The sequence below is a fragment of the Mastacembelus armatus genome, chromosome 22 (assembly GCF_900324485.2).
Source record: "Mastacembelus armatus chromosome 22, fMasArm1.2, whole genome shotgun sequence".
Taxonomy (NCBI): Eukaryota; Metazoa; Chordata; class Actinopteri; order Synbranchiformes; family Mastacembelidae; genus Mastacembelus; species Mastacembelus armatus.
In genome coordinates this window covers 10,448,534-10,463,810 of record NC_046654.1, presented here as the reverse complement: position 1 = coordinate 10,463,810, position 15,277 = coordinate 10,448,534, and the positions used below count along the sequence as shown (strand labels likewise).

At 41.5% G+C, this 15,277-nt stretch overlaps 3 protein-coding genes across 10 annotated transcripts in view; 2 read left to right on the top strand and 1 right to left on the bottom strand.

Annotated features, from left to right (window-relative positions):
- The first annotated feature begins 1,291 nt into the window (after nt 1-1,291).
- pcnx4 (pecanex 4) lies at nt 1,292-9,193 on the top strand. Of its 2 annotated transcripts, none has more exons than XM_026312568.1 (11): nt 1,292-1,428; nt 2,203-2,977; nt 3,113-3,292; nt 3,610-4,148; nt 4,262-4,362; nt 4,642-4,764; nt 4,909-5,269; nt 6,645-6,748; nt 6,830-7,935; nt 8,053-8,239; nt 8,421-9,193. In XM_026312568.1, the coding sequence occupies exons 2-11, from the start codon at nt 2,280-2,282 to the stop codon at nt 8,670-8,672; spliced, it is 3,651 nt and encodes a 1,216-aa protein (XP_026168353.1). In that variant the 5' UTR covers nt 1,292-1,428; nt 2,203-2,279; the 3' UTR covers nt 8,673-9,193. The 2 variants fall into 2 exon arrangements, with proteins under 2 accessions (XP_026168353.1, XP_026168430.1); XM_026312645.1 differs by lacking the exon at nt 1,292-1,428 and adding an exon at nt 1,507-1,683.
- On the bottom strand, nt 9,037-15,218 carry dhrs7 (dehydrogenase/reductase (SDR family) member 7). 2 transcript variants are annotated; one of them, XM_026313635.1, is made up of 8 exons: nt 15,146-15,218; nt 13,120-13,161; nt 12,373-12,525; nt 12,059-12,165; nt 11,491-11,730; nt 11,104-11,226; nt 10,726-10,941; nt 9,037-9,630 (listed from the first exon to the last, which is right to left on the bottom strand). In XM_026313635.1, the coding sequence occupies exons 4-8, from the start codon at nt 12,104-12,106 to the stop codon at nt 9,589-9,591; spliced, it is 669 nt and encodes a 222-aa protein (XP_026169420.1). In that variant the 5' UTR covers nt 12,107-12,165; nt 12,373-12,525; nt 13,120-13,161; nt 15,146-15,218; the 3' UTR covers nt 9,037-9,588. The 2 variants fall into 2 exon arrangements, with proteins under 2 accessions (XP_026169420.1, XP_026169336.1); XM_026313551.1 differs by lacking the exon at nt 15,146-15,218 and having other exon boundaries at nt 13,120-13,341.
- The window catches only part of ppm1aa (protein phosphatase, Mg2+/Mn2+ dependent, 1Aa), a 64,588-nt gene continuing 63,578 nt past the window's right edge, over nt 14,268-15,277 (top strand). For all 6 annotated transcript variants that reach the window (XR_003296052.2, XR_003296053.1, XR_003296051.1 and 3 more), the window contains exon 1: nt 14,268-14,651. The gene's annotated coding sequence lies outside the window, so the exon portion shown is untranslated. The remainder of the gene's footprint in view (nt 14,652-15,277) is intronic.

Sequence of the window (15,277 nt, the reverse complement as noted above, 5' to 3'; positions counted from 1 at the left end):
AAGCAACAGACAAATACCCAATTTTCTCATCATTTTAATAGGAATCCATTTTCACTGGACTGTCAAGAGGATCTGCTTTTTGCACATAGGCCAATTTGGTGTCAACCTTTTTATTTGATAATAATTTCAACTTTGGTTTTCCCTTAATGTGTCTTAATTAAATTAGTTATTCTTCATCAGATGGATGTAGGAAAAATGGAACAATAATTTTAAATAAGTGGTGCTATGGGGAATTAGATGGTGCAATATATGTTGTTGTGACTGGTGGGCTTTTTTCTATAGTTTATTGTGTCCTATACAATGTAGAAATTGCTTTTTCAAGATCACAGGGAAACACAACCTTCTGCCTACCCTGATCCCTTCAGCCCCAGTGAAGAACAACAACAATTTAATCTCCTTTGCTCCAGATTACTATCTTTCTTTGTGTTACCATGGCCTTTTTGGTTGATCATTCCATGAGCTTCCTTTTTATAGAAGTAAAACAACATTTTGGAGAGGAAGGCAGTTGACAAAAAAATCACTTTCCTTATATTGAAATTAAAAAAAAGATACTTGTAGGATTTACACTTGTATTAAGTCACACAATAACAAGGATTTAGAATGTAATATAATATTTCCAATCCTTTGTCAGTTTTTGGATTCTACTAAGCGCATTAGATTTTGGATTTTCACATATCGGCAAGTGCAGAAGTTGAAAAATGATATTGGAATGTATGGTAAACACCCCCTTGGATTGTGTCATTTCATGTAATTGCAAAGAAAGATGGTCTATTTGTGTTTCAGATGACATTGTATTAGTGTAGTTTTGACAACTATTTATATTTATATACTATTTATTTATTACAGTCTTATGTGTCCTGATTTATAGGACACAGGCAACACTGCTTAATCCTTTATGTAATATTCAGAGTTGTACAGTCAATAGTGCTTATGTTCAAAGTCATTCTCACTCTATGAGTCTGTGACTTGCTGAAAGAATAAATCCATTATAAATATTTAATGTGATTTATGGTTATAAGCCCCACTAATTTTTAATAGTTTTCTCTGCTTACTAATTTGATGCTTCAGGTGTATTTTTCTGTGAGGCACCAGTGCACATAAGTTCAGTTTTACTACAGTAAATATTACGTGTCTCCAAAACACATTTCAAACATGTCTTGTTCTCTTTAGTATTGTGTACAGATGAAGGGGGCGGGTCTGGTTGCTGTGGAAGGCGGGGCTTGTACGCTTCAGGCCAATCAAACGACTCGCTCTTCTCTGGTCTCGACACCGATTGGCTACAGTTTGTTGGCGTATCATGCCGATGTTGCTTGGGTTTCTAGCCGTTAGCTTAATGTTGGCAGTTTCGGTCTATGTTCTATTATTTGTAACAATATTTTAAAATATTACATTAAACAACGCATGCATGTGGCTACTTGGCTGTTAACGGTAAGTTTCTCTCCCAGCAGAGACGCTCCAGGTTGGCAGCCTGCTGTTATTTACCTGTTAGTTATGGCAAGCTAACGGAGAGTCAAACAGAAAAGGATTGGCTCCGCTAACGTTAGCTACGTTACCGTCAACACTGTAGAGTTGGCTAAGGAGAAAAAACGAGAACAGTCTCAAAGATGTCCAGAAAACACGGCACCTGCTCTGATTACACGAGATGAGATCTTGAAAAGTGCGGCTACTAGTTAGCATAAACAGGTTAGCTCATGTTAGCGCATCCACAAGCTTCAGGGTTGTGTTGTCGGAACTTAGTAGCTGTTGCTCCTCTCTTGTGTCTTGATATTTATTTTGCTGTATGTATAAAACTTAATGTAATAGTGCTACCTTCAATGCCATCGTTTTAATAAGCCTCCTGAGCGTTTCTGGGATGCTCTAATAAGGTTATGCTTTTATCTTTTAGTGGTAGTGCCACTGATGAATAGATTATATGGGCCAAATAGATTAGGAAGTCCGCGCTGTTGTAAGTAAATGGCATTAAAAATTCTGTATTGTTTAGTATGACAACTGTCAGAAGTGACAGTCTTCTGGATTGTCTGGATTGACAGAGGATCTCAGAAATTATACAGGTTTTTAAATGCCAGACTGGTGTTATATCAATACCAAAAGTGGCACAGTGACTGTTGTTTGATGGTGCCAGTAAATTGTGTTAGTGCATCTATTGTTGGCTTAGTAATAATCATACCTACATTTCCTAAGTGGAGGTTTGCTTCATTGCAGGCATCTGTACTGCGTCTGGGACGATGAATGGAAATTCTCCTTCAGCTGTGTGGAGATGACCTGCCACCCCTTTGGGAATGGTCAGAATGGGGCCAGATGTGCCCCTTCTTAATGAGTACAAGCAGGAGTTCTTCTGGAAGCGCTTCCCCCAGACGGTGTTAGGGGGTCCACGCTTCAAGCTGGGCTACTGTGCCCCACCGTATGTCTATGTCAATCAGGCGGTGTTGTTCTTGACACCATGGCTTTTTGGGGGCATTGGTACTCTGCTCTGCCAGCTGCAGCTGCTTCAGGAGCTCCATGCCGCAGTGCTCTCTGGTATGCTTATGTTCGGAGCTGCAGCGGGTGTCCAGGCCCTGGCCTTGTATGCTGCACGAAGAAGTGACACAGTGGAGAGACTTGGTGTGCCGAACATCCTGGTCGATGAAGAGGAAGTGGAATTCACCCACTGTGTCAGCCCAGAGACGGTCCGATTCATTGCCCCTGGGAAGAAATTTGGGCTAAATGTGGTGCTGCATACCGTACTAGCTGGGGTGCTCTGTGGCTTTGGCACATGGTATGTGTTCCTGGGCAGACTGACTGCTCTCTACAACAGCATTGGTGTCTCCTTGGTAGTCTTTGTCCTAAGTTGGGTAACGCTGTGTATAGCTGAGTATTCCCTCATTGTAAATACGGCAACAGAGACGGCTACTTTCCAGGCACAGGACACTTATGAGATAACCCCACTCACCCGGCCCCTTTACATTTTTATGTTCATCACTGTGGACTTGGCTGACAGGTGAGCATCACTAAAGATTTACCAAAAAATATTATTGTTATTAAAAAGGTTTATCAGGAAATGTTCTTATAGAGTAATGTTATATTTTACAATGTTTGCTTTTGTAAAAAAACTCAATATATTGCTGTGATTTAGGTTCTCAGGCCCTGTTCCTGAGCTCCAACTGGCCAGCCAGGTTCTCCATGTGCTGTTCCTCTTCCTACCTCTACTGTGGGCGCTAGGCATACTGCCTCCCCTGGATGCCTTGTTTCTTTGGGGCATGGAGCAGGCTCTTGTGTTTGGCTTAGGAGGTTCACCCATGTCCAGCAACCTCAGGTACATATTACAAATACACTTCAAGCAAGACTAAACTTTAGTGGTCATTAGTTTCCTCTGATATTGACAAATGTTATCTGGATGTGGCAAGAGCTAGAAATTTTAAGTAGCAATTCTAAAAGCATTAATGTCCAAAATATTCAACTTTGAATTGGGTCCATTGTTTAGCTGCATCAAATAAAGTAAAACACATAAGGGTTTTTGGGATGCTGTAATCTTTATTACATTATGTGTGAAATTAGCCCTATTGAAAAGATAAATATGAGATTAGAAAGGCCTGTGAATCATCAGTCCTGATTGTGTGTGTTGTCCCATAGGCTGCTGTTGATGTTTGGTGTATCTGCTGGCGTAGCTGTGTGTAATTACTTTATCCCATCAACACTGGGTGTGGTTCTCTTCTCCATCTCTATGGGATTTCTGCTGAGCCTGGACCTCAGCCAGGTTGGCACACTCTGCAGAGATCCCAGGGCCACCTTCAGGGACCATGGGTTTTACATAGGGGGGTCAACAACTCCTCCTCCCAGTTCTTTTGGCTGGAATCTGGGCTACAGGGAACTGCTGCTATACTTGAGCTTGCTACTGGTGGCAATGGCAGAGGGAGGGCTGTTGCATCACTTCCTCGGTTCAGCTCAGTCCGAGAGCTTGGTTATGGGACCCCAGGCTCTTGTCAGCTATGTCCTCCTTGTACTTTTCTGCCTCTGCTGGGCTCTCAGAGAAATCCAAGGCGCTTATGTATTTGGAGGGATGTTCCTCAATCCCCTCTACCCTAAAGGCATGTCCAGTGTGAAGACTTTCAAGAAAAGGAACAGAGGATTATACACTGCTGCAACATTTAGAAGAGTCTTTCTTTATCTTGGTGAGCTTCTTATAATATGTGTTTTTAGTCAGCTTCTCCACAATTTTTACAGCTATTTCAGCTACTTAAATAGTGTTTTTTGACCTGCACTTACACTGTGTTTTATTTCACAGTGTCTCCATTTACAATGATTGCTTTCCTGTCTATGGACAAATCTCTGCAGCTGCTCCACAGGGCTTCCCTCAGTTTGGGATTTACACGAGCTTTTAGAGTGGTACGCTTACACTCACACACACTCACACACAAAGGCAAGAAAATGTTTTTTAAATAAAAACATTCTTTTTATTGTAACTTGTTAGATTCCTAATCGAACAGGCACATTCATGTTCAAAATAAACCTAAAGGTGTAGCAATGAAAAACATGCCCTCTTAGTATGTCATCCACACAATTTTATTTATTTATTTTACCTTAAATTGAACCATGAATCCCTGAGAGCTTTTTCTAGATTTTTGTCCTTGCTCAGCATAGAGGTTGCTGTTTATTGTTGTGCAGGTGTGGCAGAGCTCAGAGGATGCTCTGCTCCAAATGGCGGTGGTGGTCTTGGTGCGTCTTGCAGCTGGAGACAATGTGCTGCCAGGCTGGGACAACCTGGGCACTGGAGTGCAGCTTCTTCTGGTGAAATCAACATTGCTTTTCCTCTTATTTCTACCCCATTTTAAACATATACTCCATATAAGTTGTTTAATTAAATTACATTTTTTTGTTAGTGGTGAATCAGATTATATATTAGTGTTTGTCATTATTGTGTTTCTGATCCAGGTAGGCCTCCTGATTGACAGACTGACCCAGTTTCTGGCCAAGCTTAAGTTCACCCTTACTGTGTTGGTGACATCTTGGACTGAGAAAAAGCAGCGCCGACAGTCAGCTGGGACTCTCCTGGCTGTGAACGCCTCCCTGTGTCCATTGCTGCTGGTGGTGGTGACCCTCTCTGCTCTGCTTTCTGCGCCTTTGCTGCCTCTCTTCACCCTGCCCATCTTCCTTGTGGGGTTCCCCAGGCCTCAGCGCAGTTGGCCAGGGCCCGTGGGCACTGCCTGTCCCTGCCTGGACTCCATCTTCTACCAGCAAATGAGTGGAAGTCTGGCTTCTGCTCTGAGGACAGCCTTTGCAAGAGGGTCATTGGGTTAGTTGTGTATTCTCGCTCCTGTGTATGATGTCTTCCTTTGGTAAATTATTACAAGTGAAACAGTATTTACTATTTTCCCATCTATAAGATCTTTAAAACTATCAGAATATTATTGTGTTTGTCACTAAGAAAACTATATTAGTAATTGAGCACCAAAATATTTGGAATTAATAATTTTAAGTTTACCAACCTTTGAATTGGAGTAAACTGATGTTTCAGGACTGTTTGTAAAATGAAATCTGAGATTTCTCAGCGTGGTTAAAATTTATTATTTTGCTTTCAGTTACATACAGAGTTTATTTACAGACTAGATCAGTACACATGTTCATTATTTTGTGTTTTGACTTGTACTGTGTTTGCCATGACTGAACTTTCCTATGGGTCAAGTAGAAACTATACGCAGATCATAGAGCACTGAAGCATCACCTCTTAATAGTAAGAGGAATGTTATTGTGAGCAGCTCATTGTGAGTTGCTGGCAGGAATGCAAGCTCGCAGGATCCAGTTGAGCTTTCCGTGAACTGACCCAAAAAAATAGCTCTGATCTGTATTCATTACATCCAAATGTTTTCCACACCATTAAATGTGTAATACTCTTAGGCCAAACGGAGCTGCTGCTAGGATTTTTTTCTGTGCTCGATCAGGAGGGGGCAATAGGAAAAAAGGTAGATATTTCAAAACTGAATATCATCACGCAGTATTTTTTTTTTTTTGGTGAGCTCATGGTGCTGTAGCTGTGTATCTATAATTTATAATAAGCACTTGTTAAGTTGATGCTCACTGTCTTAACGATGGTAGTGTTCTTTTGCTTTGCTCACACTGGGGGCCATGGAGCAGTGAACAGGAAAGGATTGTGTCACTTCCCATCATGAGGTAGCGGCTAGAACTATTCTGAGATGTCGTTATGGGACGTGACATTATCCTTGAGCCAAGAGAGCATTAGTCAACTTGAAACAAAAGCCTCCATCACCTTGTCACTGCTGTTCATCGGTGATGAAATAAATGTCTGTCTGCTGTCCTCTGTCTGCAAAAGGCCTATATTGTATAAAAGGAGTGAATTTTCAAAGGCTAACAGAAAACTAAAGCCAAGAAAAGATATAATATCTATATCTCTGTGCAGTCAGCCAGTCAAAACAGTATCATGACCTTCCTCTGTAAATGTGATGGTACATGTCTCCCTGCAGCTCATCTAGTAGGAATTTTATCTACATAGTCAGCTGAAAGAGACACAGCTGATGCAAAATAAGTGGGATGTGTGCAAAGACTCCACTTTTGTTACATGATGTATATAGTGTTTCCCTTCTAAATCTCCCTCAGTTTACCAATCTCGTTAGATGTATGGATGGCTGATTTATTTTTCCCCCTCTCTGTAGGGTCTTTAGCCCCAGGGTCTCATTTTCTTGGCCGGTTTCAGGACCGTATGGTTTGGATAATGATCCTGGAGAGAGGATATGGTTACTGTACTGTCAACGTTAAGGTACTGTATTTTTGCTTTTGTCTGTTAAGAGTCTGTGTCATTTGCAGCAGCATTTAAAAAGTGTGATGTGGTTTGTTGTAGGGTCTGGAACTGCAGGAGACATCTTGCCACACAGTGGAGGCACGGAGGGTGGATGAGGTGTTCGAGGCTGCTTTTGAGCGCCCTGAGCATCTCGGCTTCACCCAGGGCTTTAACCTGCACTGGGGGAATGCCCTCACCCCTTGTGCTGCCCTTGCTGTGCGAGTCTACTCTGATGCCCGTAATGTGCTTTCTGGCATCATTGACTCGCATGACAACTTGAGAAAACTTCAGGATGATTACCTTAAAGCACTGGTCTGGTTGCTCCTCCGATACTGTGTGCAGAAGCATAAAGGATTTCTTTGGAGCACTGAAGAAGGGCCAGGGGTTGGTGGCAGGAAGTCCCAGTCTTCCCAGTTGGCCCAGACTACATGCATCCGGCCACCTGACGCTGTCATGGTAGAATCCAATGTGTCCTCTCTCAGGTTCAGACAGGACAGCTCCAGTTTGACCTCTTTTGGTGACTGGTCAGATGAGGATGACTTATTTGGACCTCAACCAGCCAGACGGACAGTGGCATTAGTGACTGCAGAAGTCCAGCCTGGACACACAGCGCTGCAGACGGGAGCCTCTCTGCCAGGCTCTGTGGAGATGGACAGCCTTTTTGAAAACATGGCACTCTCTGCCTTGCAGCCACTGCAGCCCCTGGGACTTGGCATTGGGATGCCAGCTGTAGATAAAGGCCAAAACTCAGAGGTGTTCAGAGAGAGTCCTGGCTCTCTCCCTCCTCTGAACTTCAGCTGCCCTCAGTCAGAGGTATTCAACCTACCAACAGGGTGGAGGACAGCACCGCTGCTACCATCACGCTTGCTGCAACTCAAACCTTTGTTTCCAGAGGACTGGTTTAGGTTTATTTTAGGAGAGTTTGGACCTGCTGTGCAGGGTGAAGCCACAGACGACATGACTAAAGCCCTGAAGGAGGATGAAGCCTTGAAAGAACTGCATGCTCAGGTCGCACTTTCATGTCTCACCTCACTGGGGGCAGAGTCTGCCTTCACCAGTCCCAGTTATGTCTACAGGCTCTATTGTGGAGATGTACCATGGACAGAAGGACTTGACTGGCTCTCGTCAAGTAAAGAACTTTACCAGCTTGCACTTCGGGCTTTCAGGTAAAACTTGTATTTGTAGTTTTAGATAATTCTGATGAGTGAAGCTTATTTATCTGAGAAGATATATATAGATATCTCTTCAATGAATCCTGCTTCTATCATTTTATTGGCCTTCAGGTTCAGTTTCAAGCTGCTTTTTGATCAAGCAAGCCTTGGGCCCATGGAGTCCCCTGAGGAACTGTTCAGCACCTTGGAGGAATATGAAAGGGACTGGTACATTGGCCTGGTGACAGAAAAAGGCTGGCATGACAGCATCCTTCAGGAGAAACCATTCCTGTTTTCTCTAGGACACGATCTTGCTATGGTAAATACGTTAGCTAAGCTACTAAGCTACAAAGATATAAATGTACATCTGTTGATGCCCTACCAACAGATGATTCTTATTCAGTCACTGGCATAAAAGTGAGGCCATTTGTTTAAAAAAAAAAAAATGTTTCAGTCAATGTATGTATTGCATTTGAATGATTGGCTGTGCTTGTCCACAGGGCACCTACACAGGGCGGGTCCTGTCCCTGCAGGAGCAGTTGGTGCAGGTGGGCCGTCTGAATGGAGAGGGGGTGCGAGGACAGTGGGCAAATCTTTCCTGGGAGTTACTGTATGCTACTAATGATGATGAGGAGCGTTACAGTATCCAAGCCCATCCTTTTATGCTAAGAAACCTAACTGTTCAGGCAGCCGATCCTCCTCTAGGATATCCCATTTACTCCTCAGTCCCCCTCCACTTCCCTTGTCTCTGACCTGTGGCAAAAGAACATACTGTAGAAGAATGACGACGCTGTTCAGTCTAGTTCCAAAGTTAATGATTATTGGGAAATCCATGTGGAAACTAGAGCAAAACCAAGAGGAAATGGAACCAGTTTTTGAAACTGTTGGCTCATGAGTCTTCAACCTTTCCACTGAAGCACATGCATTTTGTGGTTTGTTTAATATTTGCGCATCAGAAAAGTGAATAAATTCTACAGCCCTCTGTTGAATACCTCTAATTTGATCATACTATTTAGAGTTTACACTTTCAGATGATTTCTTCTCTGTGTCCACAAAAAGGGACAAGAACTTTAAAGTTTTGTTAAATATCAAGGATGTGCCTTGAGTATGTCTTGCTGTGTGTGTGTTAAGGTGTTTAATAAATTTTGTTTACACTTCACTTGTTTACAATTTAGAATGAAGAGTTAAATGAATACATCCATAGTCTGTTGTACATATTGTTGATTTTTATATGTTAAATTGTACATACTTCAAATAAAACAGCTTGGCAGAAGCAGTATGTTACAAGTTTTACTACACAAACTTGCCAAGACATAAACTTGAGTAAACAGTTTCATTCTGAATTGATTCTTATATTTATTTTTTAGCCCATACCTTACAAATGTGTGTAGATTCTGTATAAAGTGTTAACATAATGTGAAAATCATTACAAACAATTGCTTCTTACCAAAAAAAAAAAAATCACCAATATAGGATTTGATTTGCATTTGACATGAAAGTAAATGTGCCAATGCTTGTGAAACCCTGCCCTGCAGAAAAGAGCCATAAGCTTCTGAAACAATTAGTTTTTCGATATGATCACTGCAAAAACCACAACATTTTGCTGGAAAACTCATCTCAGTGTCTCGGCGGAATGTGATAAATGCATTTCTCTGCAGGATGAGACTTTCAGGAGGTCTTGGGCTTGGTGAAATATGCACAGTCTGCATCCTGCAAAACAAAGACTAACTGTTAGTACTGCTTTTTTTGACTGCCAACAAAATCTAAATATTTTTAATTCAAGTATGCAAATGGTGAATGTCCTGCTCCCCATTCACCATCTGTAAATCTGGAGTAAGTGCATGGCGGTCACAAGGATAACACTCACATTGCTTCAAATGCAGTTTAGAAATACCATTTAGATTTTATTTGCTGTGTGGAGTCTATGTAAACTATTCTTTGGTCTCTAAAGGGTAAGACACAGATCCAACTGAATCACAAGCATGTGATGTTCCAGTGCCTGGCCAGTTGGAACATGACCTTTCTGCATGGCCGTCAGCTGTCACTGTCCAGCAGAGGCCACCAGACACACTGGTCAGTCAGTCACTCATTCGGCACCGCAGGGAAGTAGTCATGCTCACTGTCATACTCTGGCCACTGTCTTCTTGTTACTCGACTCAAGCAAGGTCAGTATCAGTTGAAGCCCCCAAGCTGCTAAGAGACCGCTTTGTATTGTATCTCCCATGTTCTGCTTTATTCAAGAATTTTCAAATTTCCTAACAGTGAGAATCCCCCGGTCCCAGTTCAAATGGAGCAACCTCAAGTCAACCTCATAGAACAAAACAGCAATCGTGTGTATACAGAAACAACAAACTAGTCTCGTCACATGTGGGCCCATTCTGATGGAGCCTTTTTATCTGAGTTTGACCATGTGTGCATATATTTTGAAGATAGAAAAAAATTCCCAGCCGTACATGAATGTTCTCGATCCTACACACCCATGTTACAATCAAACCGAAGTGTCCACTTGTTTTGACTTTTCTCTTTCCAGGACTGGGAACACATGGCTCTGACTCTCCTATGCTGTTGCAGGTGTTAAGATAGGACAACTTAACACTCCTTTTAATTGTATGGATTTAGGTGACCTCATTAAACTCCCACCTTTTAAGAAGCAGTTTGGCGTTTCGAGAAATACCCAATACTCAAAAAATAATATCATTCTCGTTTCTGAGTTACTTTTTTTTTTACAGTAGATTTAGGAAGTAGGCTGAATGAGATCAGTGTAAACCACCTATGTTTCTGTGCAGGACGTTATTATACACGTACCAGGCCAGCTTTGAAATGTTGTACTCTTTTCCTGCCCAGCATGCCTGTGATGAACCAGGCAAATGTGGGAGCGTACTGCCAGACATAGTGAAGCAAGAGGAAGGGCTGCTGTGCGATCCACATTTCCTTGACACCATTGGCAATTCCCACCAGCATTAAATGCACACAGCGGCCCGTTGACATCTTGTGTTCCTGGTTACCCGCTGAGGTCACAGGCTTTAGGTAATGGAGAAAAACAAACAAAAAAAAAAAACAGTTTACTGAAAATTAACTACTGAATTAGCCAGTGTGATAAGCACATCACTTATTTCAAACAATAGTAAAATACAGGATTCTTTAGTTCATAATCTACAGCTTAATATTAACAAAATGCATTACCTTGTTCAGTTCTTCTGTGAAAGCATTGTGGACGATCTGCGATTGCACAGGCCCTGGACACACTGTACTGATGACTATTTTTGGATAATCTGTCAACTCAATCCGAAGGGAATTAAAGAAACCCTGTGGAAAATGAAGCACTATCAGCAACAGGATGCACAACACTATGGTTTTTAAATAATTCTAAAATCTAAGTATATTAATGACACACACATATATATATATAGATATATATTTTTTAAAAGCATTCCTGAAAAGCACAAATTTATTGACAGTTTATTGACAACACTGTCTAAATACATTGTGGGAGAAAACAAACATAAAACACAAAATTATGTGACTTGTAGCTCAGATCCAAAATTAAAACAATTTTTTTTTTTTTAATACCTGAATAGCATGTTTGCTGGCAGAGTAGCCTGTTGCTAGGGGCGCCCCAATGAGGCCAACCGTGCTGCTGACAGTCACAATGCTCCCAGTGCCTCGCTGTGTCATGTGAGGCAGCACCTGCTTGGTGATGGAGACTGTACCCAGGAAGTTGAGCTCCATCAAGGCCTCGTACACATCGATGCTGGTCTCCAAGCAGAGAGAGCGCTGGCTTCGGCCACCATTGTTGATCAGGATATCAATCTGGAAAGGCACAGAAATATAGATGGAAGCTGAAACAAGGAAAGCAGCAAGGTTTGAACTTCTATCATTTCTCTCTTAAATATAAATGGACATAATATTTTGGCTTGGTCATAGATACGTATGTGCATAATATAATGAACGTTTCAGCTTAATATAATGAAAGAACAAGGTAAAGTGAAAATTGTATGGATTTAATACAAGGATTGCAATAATATAACTGACAATCACAGTCACATGAAAACATGGTGATGAAGTTGTTAATCAAGAATAAAGAAATAAAGAAACACTGCAATATAACTAATAATAAGAGCAATTGTAGTGTCCTTACATGTCCAAAATACTGGACTGCAGTTTTTGTCTTTTCCTCGTGAGACATCCTCTCCAACAAATCCAGTGGAAGAACAAGAATATCGTCATCCTGGAGGTTGGAGCGCTCTAGAAGAATAAATGATAAAGAGAATTCAGCTGGTCACATGTGAGTTCAACTGAATGAAAACAAAACAAACTCAGGCCGTGTACCAAAACCATTATCCAATTTGTTTTTGTCTGAGGAATTAATTCTAATTGCAATTTTTAAAAAGAGTATTACTAAGTTCTATAAAAAAAAAAAGCAAATAATAATAATAATAATAATCCTCTGACCTAAACACTGCCGTTTCACCCTCTTTAGCTCATCCTCACGTCGAGCCGACAGAATGAGACGTGACCCACATCTGGCCAGCTGGTAGGCCAGCTCCTCTCCAATACCACTGGATGCTCCAGTGACCCACACCACCAGCCCTTTGAGCTTATTCCCTGGTTAAGACAAAATCACCACAGTCAACACTTTATACAGAAACACTAAATGATAGCTTTGCATATTACTGCGCTCAAGTGCTAAATGCAATTATTCTATGTAACTTTTATGTTCCCCTTCATTTAAAATGAATTCAAATCTGCATAAAAATATTGAAATCAAAGGCTATTTGTAGAGGGTTTGGGGGTATTTCATTCCTCTGCTATATTTATTCCTCTGCCACTTTAGACAAAGTTTGTGTTTGTTTTCTGTCATTACACACCTAGAGTTACATTCAAGACAAATGGCTTTTTAAAAACACACTTGTTTGCAATAATGTATAGGCTATATAACTTCACCGTGGAGTACTTTTAGCCTACGTGCAGGAATTGTAACGGAGCTTTTACACTGTTGTATTGTTCCTGTTATTTAACACTGAACTGGAAGCATTTGGAGTTTGACCTTTGAAAAGCTCAGGAGAATATGCGACGTGTGAAGCTATATTATTGAACTGCATTGTCCCTATACCTCATACAAAGGTCAGAGACATATTCTCTTGTTTAGGAATAAGACATAAGTTATTGTGGACTAGAGGACAGGTTTAGTTTACTCACCTGGCCTGTGTCCGACCAGACATGCCCACAGCAGAGTGAAGTCTGCATCCGCGAAAAAGAAACACAGAAAGTGAATTAGGAAATAAAGTGCTACAAAATACCACAATGCGGACACAATGCAGCAGTCCATTTGTTGGGAATAAGCCAACTGGTCCACACAGCCTTATTATGGTTTAGGAAGCTTCGGTTTTTAAGCTGCGCCGAGATATCGCAAGCGGGATATCACTTCCGCTGTGGTATTTTCAAAATTAAAGCTCGGGCTTTATTGAATTTGGAAGTGAATAATCAATTGCAGAAGACAAATATTGGCTGTGTCCTCATTTCATATATATATATATATGTATGTGTGTGTGTGTATCTATCTATCTATCTATCTATCTACTGAAGCTGCCTTCCTGCCCTGTAAGACACCGTTCGTTCAGTTTCTCTGTGGTAAATGTCGCTTTTGCAATGATGAACTTAAACCACAACAGTTTTAACAACGTTACACAGACAGTTGCTGGTTCTCGTTGGCAAAAGTCAGTTTCACAACAGAAATGAAAAACCGGTATAATCCATCCTCAAAACAACAACAGTGCAATATTTAACCAAAAGAGAGATGGAACGTGGAACATGTGCCATTTGGCTTTAGTTTCACTAAAAGCCAACAAAAAATCAAATATTACGAACTGGAGCTGGCTGTTAACGCTGAGTGGCTTTGTATTTAATACCTTATTTAAGAGAATATAAACAGTGAATCAAAGAATCAGATAGCAAGCCTAAGAATCATGGACTCACTTGGACTAATGACCTCAGACTTTCTCAGATCCTTGGTGCAGGCCTGATTTCAACCACAAATGAAAGATGACAAAACACTATCTGCAGGTGGAATGCAATATATTTAAATATTTGTCTGTATAGCCTCGACCTTGCCTAGCAGAATCTTCAGCAAATTCTTTGAGCTTCCCTAACTACATATTTTAACATATGTGACAGTTTTTTTTAACCAAATTATTTACTTATTTTATCCTATCATATCAGATCTGGGAGCCCGTGTTGTTGTGTGCATGCAGCAGCCTGAGCGGCCGCCGCTCTTCAGGGATGATGTCATACTTTCGAGTACGCAACCTGCAACATCCGGGTCCTGTCTCTTTGGCTCCGTGCTCCTCGGAAGCTAACGTTAGCTAGCAGGCTGTCAAGCTGTCAAGCGGAGAGGTTGGGACAGACGTTTCAGCTTCCCCCCCTGCCTCGGCCACACAAAGCTCCGGCCCACACATTCACAAGAAAACCTGTTAGAATATATTTTCTGTCGCCAGCTGAGATAATGTGATTCATCACGGACGCACGCAAAGAGGGACCTCCGCACTTACACAATTTACATGCACTGAGTCTTGAGAGACGACTGCTCGTTGCTAACTGGCTAGTTAGCCTAGCTAAACGGCCGCAAATCCCCCTAGTTTCGTCGGTGTAGTTTCTCTCCTGTGAGCCACGGCCCGTTGGTTCTGGTCCCAGTCGCAGCTTCTGTTGGTGTCGGCTGAAATTTCGGATATTTGGTAAGTTCTCAAATGTTTACTCTTGGGCCAGAAACTGTTGAGGAAGCCTGGGCAGTTAGCTATCATGGCTATGTTAGCATGTAGCGGTGGTAACGTTAGCAAGGCCGAGGGCTCTCCTTGCCTCAGCATTACGTTAGCAAACCGTGGCCTGTCAGAGTTTTAGCCGTGAGGGACAAGGGTCAAGGCCCGCAACTAGGCAGTTTGTTTATGTGGCTTATATTTTGGATTTACTTCGTAGTTAACCTTTATTCTAACAGCGGGCTCTATCGTTACTGAGCTGGTGTATACCAGCTTTTATTTCAACGTTAGTATTGATTTGGGATTTGTCAGACTGAGTTGTGGTTAACGTAGTCCCTTGGTTAGCTCTGCAGACGTTTATAATTGATTTAATTAATATTACCCTTACTACTTACTGGGTAATACTAAGCGTACTGCGTTGCTAATGTCAAAGAGGTGCTGCCCAGTTGTCTATTTAAAATATGTAACAAACTTACTTTGTGTTGTAAGGTTTCATGTTAAACTTGATCAGCCAGTGGTTTAAGGGCGTTTTAATTTTATCCACACCAGTAGTGTTCCTAATATGTATCCAAAATGTGTACACTGGTCTGCTATTTTTAGACCAGAGC

Bases quoted from the DNA above. Each gene is read 5' to 3' on its own strand.
- pcnx4 (XM_026312568.1), top strand. From the start codon at position 2,280: ATGGTCAGAATGGGGCCAGATGTGCCCCTTCTTAATGAGTACAAGCAG. The intron at 3,293-3,609 runs GTACATATTACA...GTTGTCCCATAG, and splicing joins CCCATGTCCAGCAACCTCAG to GCTGCTGTTGATGTTTGGTG. The intron at 7,936-8,052 runs GTAAAACTTGTA...ATTGGCCTTCAG, and splicing joins CTTGCACTTCGGGCTTTCAG to GTTCAGTTTCAAGCTGCTTT.
- dhrs7 (XM_026313551.1), bottom strand. From the start codon at position 13,249: ATGGACTGCTGCATTGTGTCCGCATTGTGGTATTTTGTAGCACTTTAT. The intron at 11,227-11,490 runs GTATTAAAAAAA...CATTTTCCACAG, and splicing joins CCAGCAAACATGCTATTCAG to GGTTTCTTTAATTCCCTTCG. The intron at 10,942-11,103 runs GTAATGCATTTT...CATTACCTAAAG, and splicing joins TCACAGAAGAACTGAACAAG to CCTGTGACCTCAGCGGGTAA.